The following is a 14,417-nucleotide window of genomic DNA, read 5'->3' as shown; positions in this document are numbered from 1 at the left end:
AAAAATAACATATCAAGAAAATCAATATTTTATAATCTAAAATGGAGAGAGTATAAGTTAATGGAAGGTTATATTGCGTTATTTGTGTTCAAATACCTTGTGAGGACTAGGAGTAGGAAACACAGTCCCTTACGACTGGATACGTCACCCACGTGGCCACGTTGCGACGAGTGAGAACACATATGGTCAACGTTTCTTTCCATTGGCATTGCAGCAGTTCCTCGCATCGCAACTGGAGCAGGCAAGAGGCTCAACAGCTCTCCGGCCCCCTGCGGCCCAGCATCGAGATCCAGTCGCTGCCTGTGGCGTTGACCCATCCTCTCGTTTTCCCTTCCTCCCGTTCGCCTGCTGTGCCCACTATCTCGCTCGTGGCCTTCGTTTCCTCGCGGCGACGACTGGGTGGGCGGTGGGGCGAGTGGCGCCGCTCTCTGCTAGGTCTTCATCAGCCCTTCGCCGGCGACTAGCAACCACCAGGTATGTCCGCCCCTAACCTTCCCTTACTGCTGTATGAAACCGAGTAGCTCAAACCCTAATGTAAGCTAGTATTTCTCTTTCTCTTCGGATCTGGCCCATACAGCTCCTTTTTTTTTTCTTCTTCTTCTTTCTTTTTTTGCAAAAAAGTATTGAATTTATATATGCACACAGCACATCCCTGCTCCTGAATCCTGAGCATGAGCGACTAGTCTGGAATTTCTAATTGGATTTTTACATTTGTAGTTAGTATTTTCGCTTCTTAGTTTGGGCATCTGCTACTGTCATTTTATTGAGTTTTCCGTACTTAGGCATAAATTGACCAAACTATCACAGTTCACAAAGCTAAAGTTTAAGGGCTCTAACAAAATTGCAAATTTAAGGGGAAATTAGTGTGAAACTACAAACTCAAGGGTTCTGGCAGGATGTCCAAGAACTTTGCAGAAGTTTTAGTTGTTATTACGTTAGGCTACAATATGACAGCTGTCCAAATGGGCCCCAAATGCTGTGGAAGAGAACCAGGAAGGAGGACCTTCAAAAATCTATAATTCCAGACAGATTCCTTGCTAAAATCTACTTAAGTATATATTTGCAATAATTTGATAGTTTTTTATAGTTTTTTTTTGTTTATTCCTGGCAGGATATCTTTTTATAGTTTTTTTTGTTTATTCCTAGCATATACGCAGACTACTTGAGATGTATAATTAATGTAGTCAGTAGTCCATCTCTAGTCTTTGTTTGTGAAATGAACTCAAATCCATGATGATTACTTGAATTCTAAAGTGGTCCACACCTAAATTAAGTGGATTCTTGTGCACCCTTGATTCACACTGCAAAGTTCGTATTGATGCACACTTAATCATAAATATAGATTGGCATGTAACATTAGGAGGTGTATAACGAATTTTATGAGCTAGTGTTTGTTATTCATGGTACGATTGTGTTAGGGCCTGTTTGGCAGAGCTCTGAAACAAATAGGGGGCTGGGAGCTGAAAAAACTACCCTTTCCTGATTCACTGCCCATAAAGAATGAGTTCCTCCATAGAGTTTATCCTCAAAAACTATAGAGAATTACTTTTACCCACAAAATACTTCTCTCAAAATCCAACACTGGACAAGCTCTACCAAACTATCCCTAAGATTACCTATTGATTCCCTGGAATATGAACTGTTTTTCAGTAGATACAGGAGTAATCAATGTTTTCAGATCGTATTATCGAGGCTAGTCGTATGACTACCGATCAGACGACTAATCGCGATTAGTCGTCGATAAGGGTCGATTAGTCGGTCCTAATCGGTCTAATCGGCTAGTCGGACATTTAGTCGTCCTTGTGCCTAGATGGCCTGATCGACCATGTATATACTATATATATGATGTAATACACAGCAGCAGAGTAGAGACAATAACCTTCAGAGGAGGCAGAGTGGTGGGACCGGTGGCTCATCTTGATGCTTGAGGCCTCCCGTGTCCGTCCTCTAGGCGCCGAGGAAGGAGCCTCAGAGAAGGGCGGAGCTACTGGGTCCCGGCAGGGGAGGAGACAGGAGCGAGCGGAGGTGGAGGCGTGGGCGGAGCTGCGGGTGGAGCTGCGGACGGAGCTGCTGCGGGCGGAGCTGCGGGCGGAGCTGCGGACACCGGCGAGGGGCGCGGACGGAGCTGCGGACGCCGGCGAGGGAGATCCAGAGGCAGGCCGGCGGCGGCTGCGAGAGAGAGGCAGAGAGCAGCGGGAGCTGGAAATGTGCCGTGCGGCTGCAACTCAAGTCACTCACTCACTCCTCTTCTTCTTACCCTAATGGGCCAGCTAAAGGTGGGCCGAATTCTTTAGCTGGGCCAAATTCTTCCTCCCCCGAACTAGTCGTCCGGCTAGTCTGATCGGACGACTAATCGTGATTAGTCGCAACTTATCGGACGATAAGTTTTCTAATCGGTCTAAACTAATCGAGGGCCCTTATCGAGCACCTGGTTACGATAAGGACCACTAATCGCAATTAATCACGATTAGTCGTCCGATCTGAAAACACTGGGAGTAATTGAGATAAATTACAATGTTTCAAATTGGAACTTTAAACAAGCACCTAAACTGTTTGGACTTTTTGCTGTCTAGAGTACTTTAATTTGTTTTACTTTGTTTTGACACAAGATAATTGGATTCATACTCAGGATTTGAACCTGTGAATTGGGTTTTAGAAACCTGTGTGCCACCAAGAGTGCGTCAAAAGAAAAGTAAAATTCCTCATCTAACGTGTCTCGCATATAGTGTCCACAAATTCAAGTAATACCCACTTTATCATTTGAGCTGTAGGTGGTTAATAAAGTGCACTCCTTGTGGCAAATTTGCTTTCAAATTGTTAGTTGAGCCAATCATTGTCGGAGTTTGTTATGATTTTCTTGTCTGGTGACCTGACTCATAGTACTGTTGAGCAGGCTATGCACTCATGAAGACAGAGATAGAAGAGGTAAGCATTGGACAGTTCTGGAGTGAGGAAGACAAAGCCCTCTGTTCCTCCGTGCTGGGCTCGGATGCCTTCACATATCTGACAAAATGTGGTGGTGCCATATCTGAAGGTCTTGTAGCAGCATCTGTGTTGGCAGATTTGCAAAATAAACTCCAGAACCTAGTTGAGGCTGATGATCAGAGCATTCGTTGGGATTATGCCATCTTCTGGCAGCTCTCCCGCACAAAATCTGGTGCTGTTGTCCTTGGCTGGGGTGATGGATCTTGCCGTGAACCCCATGATAGTGAGATTGGCTTTGCTACATCTATGAGTGTTGGTGATGCATCTTTGGTGTCCAGACAGAAGATGCGGAAGCGGGTGCTGCAGAGGTTGCACACAGCATTTGCTGGGGCTGATGAGGAGAATTATGCTCCTGGAATTGACCAGGTCACTAACACTGAAATATTCTTTCTAGCATCTATGTATTTTGCATTTCCACGTCACGTTGGTGGTCCTGGGAAAGTTTTTGGTGCAGGGGCGCCCCTTTGGATTCCAAACAATAAGCACAATGTTTCCCCAGCAAATTATTGTTACCGGGGATTCCTTGCAAACGCAGCGGGATTCAAGACCATTGTGCTAGTACCATTCAAAGCTGGTGTACTTGAGGTAGGTTCAATGCAGAATGTACCAGAGAGTGCTGAAGCTCTGCAAACTATAAGGTCAATGTTTCTTGTGACATGCAGTAACAGGATAGCAATTGAGAAGCATGAGGATAATAGTTCTGTTCAAATATCGCCAGGTTTGACGAAGATTTTTGGGAAGGATTTGAGTATCAGCCAACCTTCAGACAGCAAAGGAGCTGATCCATCAAAGGTGGATGAAAGTTCAATGATTGCACAGAAGAGTGGTGGTGGTGAGAGCAGGTTGCTACCTAATCTCCGGAAAGGTTTGCAGAATTTTTCATGGAGTCAGTCTCGAGGCCTGAATTCGGATCAGCAGAAGTTTGGCAATGGTATCTTAGTTGAGACAAGCGAGACTGCAAATTGCAGCAATGGAGCTTCACATAGAACCACAGTGAGCGCATTTCAGCTTCAGAGTCCACAGCAGATCTTGGCCCAACAAGCATCTCAGCCCCGGGGGCCAATGCAAATAGATTTTCGTGTAGGGTCCAGTTCCAAGTTTGGTGTTTCGATTTCTCAAAAAGCCATGTTGGATGTGGGGAAGGGCAATGCCAATGACTTGTTCAATGAGGAAAGGGAGGGTCGACAGCCAAGGAAGAGGGAAAGGAAACCAACAAACAGGAGGGAGGAACCACCGCTTAGCCATGTTGAGGCTGAGCGTCAGAGAAGGGAAAAGCTCAACAAGCGATTCTGTGCTCTGAGAGCTATTGTGCCCAACATCTCAAAAATGGACAAGGCATCCATTCTGGAAGATGCTGTAATGCATATCAGTGATCTCAAGAAGAAACTGGAAAAGTTGGAGGCAGAGCGGGATCGACTTCCAGAGCAAACACCTGGGCCAGAAGTGGACATCCAGGTGGTGCAAGGTGAGATTCTTGTTCGAGCGGTATCTCAGATTGAAAACCATCCAATACAAAAGGTGCTGCAAGCATTTGAAGATGCAGAGGTCAAAGTAGGTGAGTCGAAGGTCACAGCCAACAATGGGACAGTTGTGCATTCCTTTTTTATCAATTCCCCTGGCTCTGAACAGCATACACGAAAGAAATTGCTTGCCTCTATTTCTAATGCAACTAGCTCTGTGTAGAATTGGGTGACTACTTGTTATATTAGACAGATTATTTTTGGTAGCAGTCAACTGATAACAACTGATGACATCCGTCAGTATTGGCACTGTCGGTATACAAGGCATTTCCACATATATAACTCAGATCCTTACATAGAAACAAAAATCTGTAAGTACAGAACCGTCGTAAAATTTGTAACCGTCTGTTCTGGCTATTCATCAATTGCTTGTCTTATGGGAGACTGGTGACAGTGCAGTTGAAATGGGAAAGGGTGCTCTTACATTTGAATGAACAGGCGTTTTGGCAGTACTAACATATTGTATCTGTGTCATTCAATTCTACCAACTTAGTCATATGATTATATAACGTTCGGACTGATACCTTTTCTGTAACACACTAACACTATTTGATGAAATGCCATGGTTTCATGTGTAATATTTTTTTTTGGAACTCGATGATACCCGCGCGTTGCTGTGGGAACTTTGCATCCATATATATATGAGAAGGAAAAAGTCTACTTAACCCCACACCTTTCATACTTGGTCTACTTCACCCCTCAACTATGAAACCATCTGTTTTACCCCTTGAACTTTTTAAAACCGTCTATTTTACCCCTGGGCGGTTTTTGATAGCGGTTTTGTTACTGTAGCAAACCGCCGCTAAAAACCGCTCAGGGGGTAAAATAGACGGTTTTAGAAAGTTCAGGGGGTAAAACAGACGGTTTCATAGTTGAGGGGTGAAGTAGACCAAGTATGAAAGGTGGGGGGTTAAGTAGACTTTTTCCTATATGAGAAAAACAGCTATAAGAATTAGAGAGTTTTAGACACCACTTGATGAATCAAGCATAGAGATAGTAGTAGGAACTTGCACTTGCATTTATTATTATATTTGGTATAATCTGTGAACGTATGTTCTTATGATAGGTGGATTAATTTTTCTGGATGCATCCATGATGTGAACAACTCCGCTTATGGTGGGACGCCTTTGGTGTCCCAGCATAGCAGGTCCCAAGCCCTGGTAAAGGACGAGGGTTGTGTTAGGCGTGGCGAGCCAATGTAAAAACTTAGCCACTTTAATGGAGATGAAACCCGAAAGAAAATCGTTGGGGCGTAACCCTCTTAGCGACGCACCATATTGGAACCTGGGTATGGTGTTAAATGGGCAAGGGTCGGGTCGTCACCCCCGTGACGCGCCGTGTCGTGATCTGGGCATGGTGTCAAGTGAGCAAGGATCGGGTCGTCGCTTCCTTAGTGGCGCGCTACATCGGCGCCCGGATGTAGTGAAAAATGAGCAAGGGTCTTCGCATCTGAGTCGACAGGTGCGAAGGGTAAGGAAGCTAGTCGAACCAACTAGGATCCGTTTAAGTAGTTGGAATGTAGGGTCACTTACAGGTAAGTTAAGAGAATTAGTTGATACCGCGACTAGGAGGCGTGTAAATATATTATGCGTTCAAGAGACTAAATGGAAGGGTTAGAAGGCGAAGGAGATGGACAATACAGGTTTCAAGCTTTGGTACATAGGGACAGTCGCGAATAGAAATGGAGTAGGAGTTTTGATTGATAAGAGCCTCAAGAATGGTGTGGTGGGAGTGAGAAGGCAAGGAGATAGGATTATCTTAGTCAAGCTTGTCGTTGGTGATATGGTCTTGAACGTAATTAGTGCGTATGCCCCCCAAGTAGGCCTCGATGAGAGTGCTAAGAGACAGTTTTGGGAAGACTTAGATGACCTAGTTAGAGCTATACCTAGTAGTGAGAAGCTTTTTATAGGAGAAGATCTTAATGGGTATGTAGGTACTACAAGCGCTGGTTTCGAGGCAGTTTATGGAGGTTTTGGGTATGGTAGTAGGAATCAGGAGGGGGAGGAAGTTCTGGACTTCGCGGTAGCTTTTGACCTGATGATAGCCAACACTTTCTTTAGAAAGAGAGAATCTCATCTAGTGACCTTCAGTAGCGGATAACACAGTAGTCAGATTGACTTTGTCCTCGCAAGAAGAAAGGACAAACGAGCATGCTTGGATTGCAAGGTGATACCAGGGGAGTGTGTTGTTTCACAACATAAGCTTTTGGTGGCAGATTTTCGTTTTCAGGTGCGTGCCCGTAGGGATAAACAAGCTAAGATTGAAAGAACAAAGTGGTGGAAACTGAAAGGGGAGGCGTCAGAGGTATTCAGGGAAAGGGTTATCAAAGAAGGCTCTTGGAAGGAAGAAGACGACATAAACAACATGTGGGAGAAGATGGCAATCAACATTCAGAAGGTGGCCTCAGAGGTGTGTGGAGTAACCAAAGGAAGTAGAGACGAGGCTAAAGATACTTGGTGGTGGAACGATGAAGTCCAAATGGCTATTAAAGAGAAGAAAGAATGCTATAGACGCTTGTACCATGACAGGAGTGTGGACAACATAGAGAAGTACAATGTGGCAAAGAAGACTGCAAAGCGAGCTGTAAGTGTGGCAAAGGGTAGAGCATACGAGGATCTTTACCAACATTTGAGTACGAAAGAAGGAGAGAAGGACATTTATAGGATGGCTAGGGTTCGTGAGAGAAAGACACGGGACTTCAACCAAGTTAAGTGCATTAAGGATGAAAGGGAGCATCTCTTGGTGAAGGAGGATGAGATCCGACATTGATGACAAGAGTATTTTGACAAATTGTTCAATGGTGAGAATATGGACACAACCTTTCAGTTGGATGACTCTTTTGATGACACCAATAGGCGCTTTGTGCGGAGAATCCAAGAATCTGAAGTCAGAGAGGCGTTGAAAAGGATGAAAGGAGGTAAGGCGATGGGACCGGATGGTATCCCAATCGAGGTGTGGAGATGCCTCGGGGACATAGCTATAGTATGGCTAACCAAGCTGTTCAACCATATTTTTTGATCGAACAAGATGCCTGATGAGTGGAGGAGAAGTATATTGGTACCGATCTACAAGAATAAAGGGGATATTCAAAGTTGTACTAATTACCGCGGAATTAAGTTGATGAGCCATACTATGAAGCTATAGGAGAGAGTTATCGAGCATCGTTTGAGAGCAACAACGCGGGTCTCTATGAACCAATTTGGTTTCATGCCCGGAAGGTCAACCATGGAAGCTATTTTCTTAATAAGACAAGTTATGGAGCAGTATAGGGAGAAGAAGAAGGACCTACACATGGTTTTTATTGACTTGGAGAAGGCTTATGATAAAATACCAAGGAATGTTATGTGGTGGGCTTTGGATAAACACAAAGTCCCAACGAAGTACGTCGGGCTCATTAAGGACATATACAACAATGTTGTGACTAAAGTTCGAATAAGTGATGGAGACACAGATGACTTCCCGATTAGGATAGGACTACATCAAGGGTCAGCTTTGAGCCCTTATTTGTTTGCTTTAGTGATGGATGAGGTCACAAGGGACATACAAGGGGACATCCCTTGGTGTATGCTTTTCGCGGACGATGTAGTGCTAGTTGATGAAAGCTGGACAGGAGTGAATCAGAAACTGGAGTTATGACGGGAGACTTTGGAGTCCAAAGGTTTTAGACTCAGTAGAACTAAAACTGAGTATATGAGATGTGACTTCGGCACTACTACTCGGGAGGAGGAAGGTGTTAGTTTGGAAGGTCAAGTAGTGCCTAGGAATGATACCTTTCGATATTTAGGATCAATGCTACAGAGGGACGGGGATATTGATGAAGATATTAGCCATAGAATCAAAGCAGGGTGGATGAAGTGGCGGCAAGCGTCTAGTGTCCTATGTGACAAAAGGGTACCACAGAAGCTAAAAGGCAAGTTTTATAGGACGACGATTAGACCTGCTATGTTGTATGGTGCAGAATGTTGGCCTACGAAAAGACGACATGTTCAACAGCTAAGTGTCGCGGAAATGCGTATGTTGCATTGGATTTGCGGCCATACAAGAAGGGATCGAGTTCGGAACGATGATATACGGGATAGATTAGGGGTAGCGCCAATTGAAGAAAAGCTTGTCCAACACCGATTGAGATGGTTTGGACATGTGCAATGGAGACCTCCAGAGGCACCGGTGCGTAGTGGAATCCTAAGCCAGAATAGTAACGTGAAGAGAGGCAGAGGAAGACCGAAGTTGACTTGGGTCGAGGCAATAAAAGTAGACTTGAAAAGATGGAATATACCCAAAGACTTAGCCTTAGATAGGAGTGCTTGGAAGACAGTTATTCACGTGCCTGAACCTTAATTGCTTCTGATGGGTTTCAACTCTAGCCTACCCCAACTTGTTTGGGACTTAAAGACTTTGTTGTTGTTATTGTTGTATCCATGATGTGAACGATTTGCTTCTGGACTGCAAGGTCAATATCCATTGTAGTACTTTTAGATTGTTGTCTCAGCCGCTAATCACAATCAACTTGCTGTATTGCTTCATGCATGTTTTGAAGTATTTTGGGATGGTGCCTACGGTAGTTGAGCAACAGGATTGACTGCTGATGCCGAGCGGTATCACTGATCGTGTCGTCGCTTCCCAGTCACGGCTTAGCAGAGCTATAGTGGGAATGCTCGGTTGCTGTGGCGCGGCCGGCCGGTAAACCACGTTCTTGCGGCATGAACCAAACTGCGAGGATATGTCAAACGTAACAACAGGAAAAGAGTAACAAAAGAATGGAAGATGCATTTGCTCGTCCAATGTAAATAAGAAAAAATATAAGAGATAGGAGCTTGTGTACGAACCAGCAAGACAGCTATGAAGCAATAGAGCGTGAGCTCTACAGCAATGGCCCCATGGGGCAAGATGTCAAACACCTTTTGAGCTGGAACAGTGTGACAAAATGAGGGATCGATCCAACAAAGCAGGGAGGCGATGTCATAGATCGTAGTTGAGGCAAGAGAGTTACAAAAAATAGGAGCGTGCGGCCACTTACTAAGAGCACCCGCAGTGTTGGGTTTTTGGTCGGTTCGATACATTTATTGTAAGCATAGCACCGGGTACCATACAGTGCAGGCTGGGTTCGATGGAGGAGCGGCTCCCATACATAGAACCCGCCTCTTTCCCAATAAAAAAATATATCACTGACACACATAGTACACTTTCCAACGGCTCCAACTGCCATGAGGTAGATTCAAAAAAATACTGCAACATTCAGATTTCAACGGACGAGTGAAAACCAGAATCACTTGACTGTTGCCCTTAAAAAAACAATGTTTCTTGTTGCTTGCTACAGTACATCTCGCTTCTACAAAAGGAGTCCCACCAGCATGCTTCCTTCCTCCCAACAAGCCTCCTCTGCCTTCTTGTTCTTTCCAACAGCCTACACAAAAAAGAGAAGAAAAATCAAAACAACTCAATATGGAGCCCTCATAGGGTAGTTTTAGTAGGTCGTTCGCCACTGATCCTAGAAATCAAAGAGCAGATAACACAAGTTTGCAGCACATGCCAAATTTCGCACCCAACACTTTCAACCAAAATCAGTTCTCTACCCCACCAGCGCCATTCAACAATTCCCATTATCCCCAGCATAGTCAATCTACTCATGCCATGCACAGCTTGAATCCCTTTGGTGGTGTAGGCAACCTCCAACAGTATGCCCAGTTTTCACCAAGTTATCAAGGTTTTCAGCCACTACCCAACTTTGGCTTCCCAGGTGGAATGTTTGTAGGTTCTGCTGGTGGTGCATCTTCACATGGCTCAGATTCAGCAACCCCGCAATCGCAAATAAGAGAGCCACAAAAAGATGAAGATAAGGAAGATTCAAGTGCCAGCAGCCCAGATGAAGGAAGGACTGTGAGAATTAATTACAACGAGGATGAGAACAAACGCCTTGTAAGTCTTTGGATTAAGCATTCAGTAGATCCAATTCGTGGCACAGATCAGAGTAGAGAGGCCTACTGGAACAAGATAGCAGAAGCATACAATTCGGGCCAGCCTGAAGGTGCAAGAAGAAGGTCAAAGGGACAGCTGAAAGGCCATTGGGCAAGAATTAATGCAGCTTGTACCAAGTTCAATGGGGTCTATGGTCGAATGACCTACTGCAGTGGGGAATCTGATGACATGCTGATGGAGAAAGCACGTGCTACATACAAAAGAGAAAACAAGCAAAAGCCATTTACACTTGAATATGTCTGGAAGATTCTGAGGAAGCAACCCAAATGGTATAGAACTCTACCTGGTATGGATTATTCAGAGAAGAACAAAAGGACAAAAGTAGATGAATCTGGAGCATACACTTCATCTTCCAACCAAGACACAGAAGAAGGGGAAACATTCCAAGAAGTGCGCCCAGAGGGGCAGAAGAAAGCAAAAGCTAGGATGAGAGGAAAGGGAAAGGGAAAGGCGATTGCACAATCTCCCCTAGGCTCGCAGCCAGATGAAGACATGGTTTTGTTTCACGATGCTATGTTGAAGAGAGCAAGTGCACTAGAGAAAACAGCAGAAGCATCAAAGGAGCAGGTTAGAATGGACAAGATAAAAAACTACATGCAACAGTTGGATAAGGATACTTTGAACATGAGTCCAGCAATACTGAAGCTACATGAACAACTCTTGGAGAATCTAGCCAAGGAATTATTTCCATCTTCAGACAACTAAGCAGATCGTTATGTATTAGTGTGTATTGTATGTGTTGTAGTAAATGTATGAGGCACTACCATTATGTATTAGTGCGTGGAATTTGTGTTGTACTAAATGTATGTGGCACTACTAATATGTACTGTTTTTCACTATTGGTAATATCGATATTGGTTTGTACCTGTTTATGCAATGTGCCACCTGCTTTCCTTGTTGGTTCTCAAGATCTGAAAAAAAGACACGAAACTTAGAACTAGCTGTTGGAGAAATATTCTGAAAAATAGACATGGAACACAGAAACTCAGAACTTGCTGTTTGAAAAATATTTACTACACAGCTGACATGAAAGTTGCAGTGACTAGTTGTTGCAAAAACTAGCTGTTGGAGAATCTAGCTGTTGCAAAAACTAGCTGTTGGAGAATCTAGCTGTTGCAAAAACTAGCTGTTGGAGAATCTAGCTGTTGCAAAAACTAGCTGTTGGAGAAGCCAACTGCTAGGGAAGCCATCTATAAATCCTTCTACTCCTTCTGTCCACCAAACCAGACCTCTACCAGCAATGGCTGAAGACTCTGAAAATCAGTCCATCACAAGTGAGGACCTCCAAAAACTCATATTGGAGGAACTCAATGACCCAATGGTGGCTCGTGTAGAAGCAAAAATGCAAGCTCGAATTGAAGCTAAACTTCAAGCTCAACCAGGAAGCAACGTCAACTCGCGAAGGTACATTAATAGAGATCATGAAGCTGGCCATGCAAAATTAGTTGCTGAATACTTTGCTGAGAATCCTTTGTACACTGAGTCCCAATTCCGTAGAAGGTTTAGGATGAGAAAGCACATTTTTTTACAAATTAAGGAAGCATTAGAAAACTGGTCCCCATATTTTCAATTAAGCAGAAATGCATGGCTGCCCTTCGAATGTTAGCATATGGATCACCAGCAGACCTTATGGATGAATCATTTGGAATTGCTGAAACCACAGCTTTAGAGTGTCTAATCAAGTTTGTTCAAGGTATTAGACACATATATGGGGAGAAATATCTTAGAAGACCTACTGATGAGGATATTCAATGGTTACTCAAAGTTGGAGAGGCACGAGGGTTTCTAGGGATGTTGGGAAGTCTAGATTGCATGCATTGGCGCTGGGGAAATTGCCCAGTTGCATGGAAGGGACAGTTTACCCGAGGTGACTACAAGGTACCCACTATCATACTTGAAGTTGTTGCCTCCTATGACCGCTGGATTTGGCATGCCTTTTTTGGCACACCTGGTTCCAACAATGATCTAAATGTGTTGAACCAATCGCCATTGTTCACACAAGTGCTACAAGGGAGAGCCCCAGAAGTTAAATTTACAATTAATGGTTCAGAGTACAATATGGGTTACTACCTAGCTGATGGCATTTATCCAGATTGGGCAACATTTGTGAAAACAATTACTTTACCTCTTACTGAAAAGGATAGTATCTTTGCTCAGCATCAAGAGGCAGCAAGAAAAGATGTGGAGTGTGCTTTTGGGATTCTACAGAAACGATGGGCAATTATACGTCATCCAGCACGTCTATGGGACAAGCAAGAGCTAGAAGATATTATGATGGCATGTATTATTCTGCATAATATGATAGTTGAGGATGAAAGGGACTCGTACCAGTTGCATCTAGACACTACATATGAAGAGGGACGAGCTACCAGACCAATTGAAGGACTTGACCATGGACCAATTCATGGATTCACCAGAATTCTAGAGATCAATGATATGATTCATGACAGAGAGACTCATAAACGTCTGTAGGCAGATCTAGTGGAACATATATGGCAAAAATTTGGTGGTAGGCAACCAGAGAACGTGTAATTTTTTTTAACATTAGAATGTGTAATATGGAGATGTCCTTTCCATGTATCTTGCTATTTTTAGCTTTTTCAGCATTGTTGTTGTAAACCTAAATCAATGGAAGGTTGTATTTGTAACTTCAGATAGATGCTATTATTAGACAGAAATAATAATGCAGCAATACCAAGTGCTACTATCACACAACACCAAATCTATTATTAGATATGGAGAGAGACAAACCATGCGGCAGATCTCGAAGGTGAAGTTGGAGGCGACGTCCATGCACGACACCAAGGGCGCCAACTCCGCCGCGTCCTCCTTATCACGAGTTGCGTCCTCCTTGTTGCATGGCCACCGCAAAAGCGTGGGGAGGGAATCCGGCCATGCACGAATTTGGGATCGATTGGGGCGGCGCATGACGAAGACGAGGTGGCGGCGCACAATGAGCGGAAGGCATGGGCACTGCAAGGGGGAGATGAGGCAGCGACGGATGGGGAAGTCTATGCGGACCTACGCGAGGTAGAGATTGGGCGGATTCGGCGGAGCGGGGAGGGAATCTGGCCATACGCAAATTCGAGATCGGGCGGGCAGCGCATGACGAAGACGAGGTGGCGGCGCACCACGAGTGGAAGGCGCGGGCACTGCATGGGGGAGACGAGGCAGCGACGGATGGAGAAGTGCATGCGGCAGCGCACGAGGTAGAGATTGGGCGGATTCGGCGGAGCGACGGATTCGGAGTTGGGAAGAAGAATGGGGAAAGCTTCGATTGCGGGAAGAAAACGATCATCTTTTTTTTTGGCGCGTGGGTCCCAGCTAAGGAGCGACTCCGGTTCGATACGCTGTGGTGTAAAACAACAGGACGAGTCATGTCATCATGGGGCCCAGGATAGGAGCGACCCCGCTCCTTCACATTGCGGGTGCTCTAAGAGGGTGTTCGGCGCCATAGCCCATAGATGACGATGCGATAGGCAGCCATGCTGGATGACGATGGCAGTGCAGTAAGGTTTTTAAATACGAAGGTGGTGACGGCTCAGTTCAATCGAGCAGTTTCTTCCTAATTAATCTCATTTGTGGCTGCATTTGTGTTCATGGAAGATCACGGGTCACAAACTCACAACAATGCAAAAATCAATTAAGGTTGCGGATGGTGGGAAAGAGAGCAGGGGAGACTGGAGAGACGCATCAGCTGCCTTTCCTTTACCAACGGATTGGCTGCCTTCGGTGGCTATGGCCCTGTTTGTTTTGCTACTGTTTGCTGATTTGTTACGAGAGTAGCTGATAAGTTTAAGCGAACAGGACCTATGAGATAATGATGATCATGGGTTAGTGGAAGTCAGTTTTAGCTAGTGTGAAACACTGGTGAGGAGAGAAGTGATGACGAAATTGTAGAGAAATCAGGATGCATAGTGACTTGTGAACGTGGGA

At 44.7% G+C, this 14,417-nt stretch overlaps 1 protein-coding gene and 1 long non-coding RNA gene across 2 annotated transcripts; one reads left to right on the top strand and one right to left on the bottom strand.

Annotated features, from left to right (window-relative positions):
* Nucleotides 1-228: 228 nt before the first annotated feature.
* LOC136512797 (transcription factor MTB1-like) lies at nt 229-5,083 on the top strand. The gene is made up of 2 exons (XM_066506792.1): nt 229-474; nt 2,894-5,083. The coding sequence occupies exon 2, from the start codon at nt 2,905-2,907 to the stop codon at nt 4,666-4,668; it is 1,764 nt and encodes a 587-aa protein (XP_066362889.1). The 5' UTR covers nt 229-474; nt 2,894-2,904; the 3' UTR covers nt 4,669-5,083.
* Nucleotides 5,084-9,745: 4,662 nt separating this feature from the next.
* Nucleotides 9,746-13,622, bottom strand: LOC136511673 (uncharacterized). The gene is made up of 3 exons (XR_010772797.1): nt 13,233-13,622; nt 11,347-11,392; nt 9,746-9,909 (listed from the first exon to the last, which is right to left on the bottom strand). It is a non-coding gene; the product is annotated as an uncharacterized lncRNA (long non-coding RNA).
* Between the last annotated feature and the right edge of the window lie 795 nt (nt 13,623-14,417).

This window comes from Miscanthus floridulus, chromosome 16, assembly GCF_019320115.1.
Source record: "Miscanthus floridulus cultivar M001 chromosome 16, ASM1932011v1, whole genome shotgun sequence".
Classification (NCBI taxonomy): Eukaryota; Viridiplantae; Streptophyta; class Magnoliopsida; order Poales; family Poaceae; genus Miscanthus; species Miscanthus floridulus.
This window is presented reverse-complemented; position numbering and strand designations above follow the sequence as displayed.

Bases quoted from the DNA above. Each gene is read 5' to 3' on its own strand.
- LOC136512797 (XM_066506792.1), top strand. From the start codon at position 2,905: ATGAAGACAGAGATAGAAGAGGTAAGCATTGGACAGTTCTGGAGTGAG.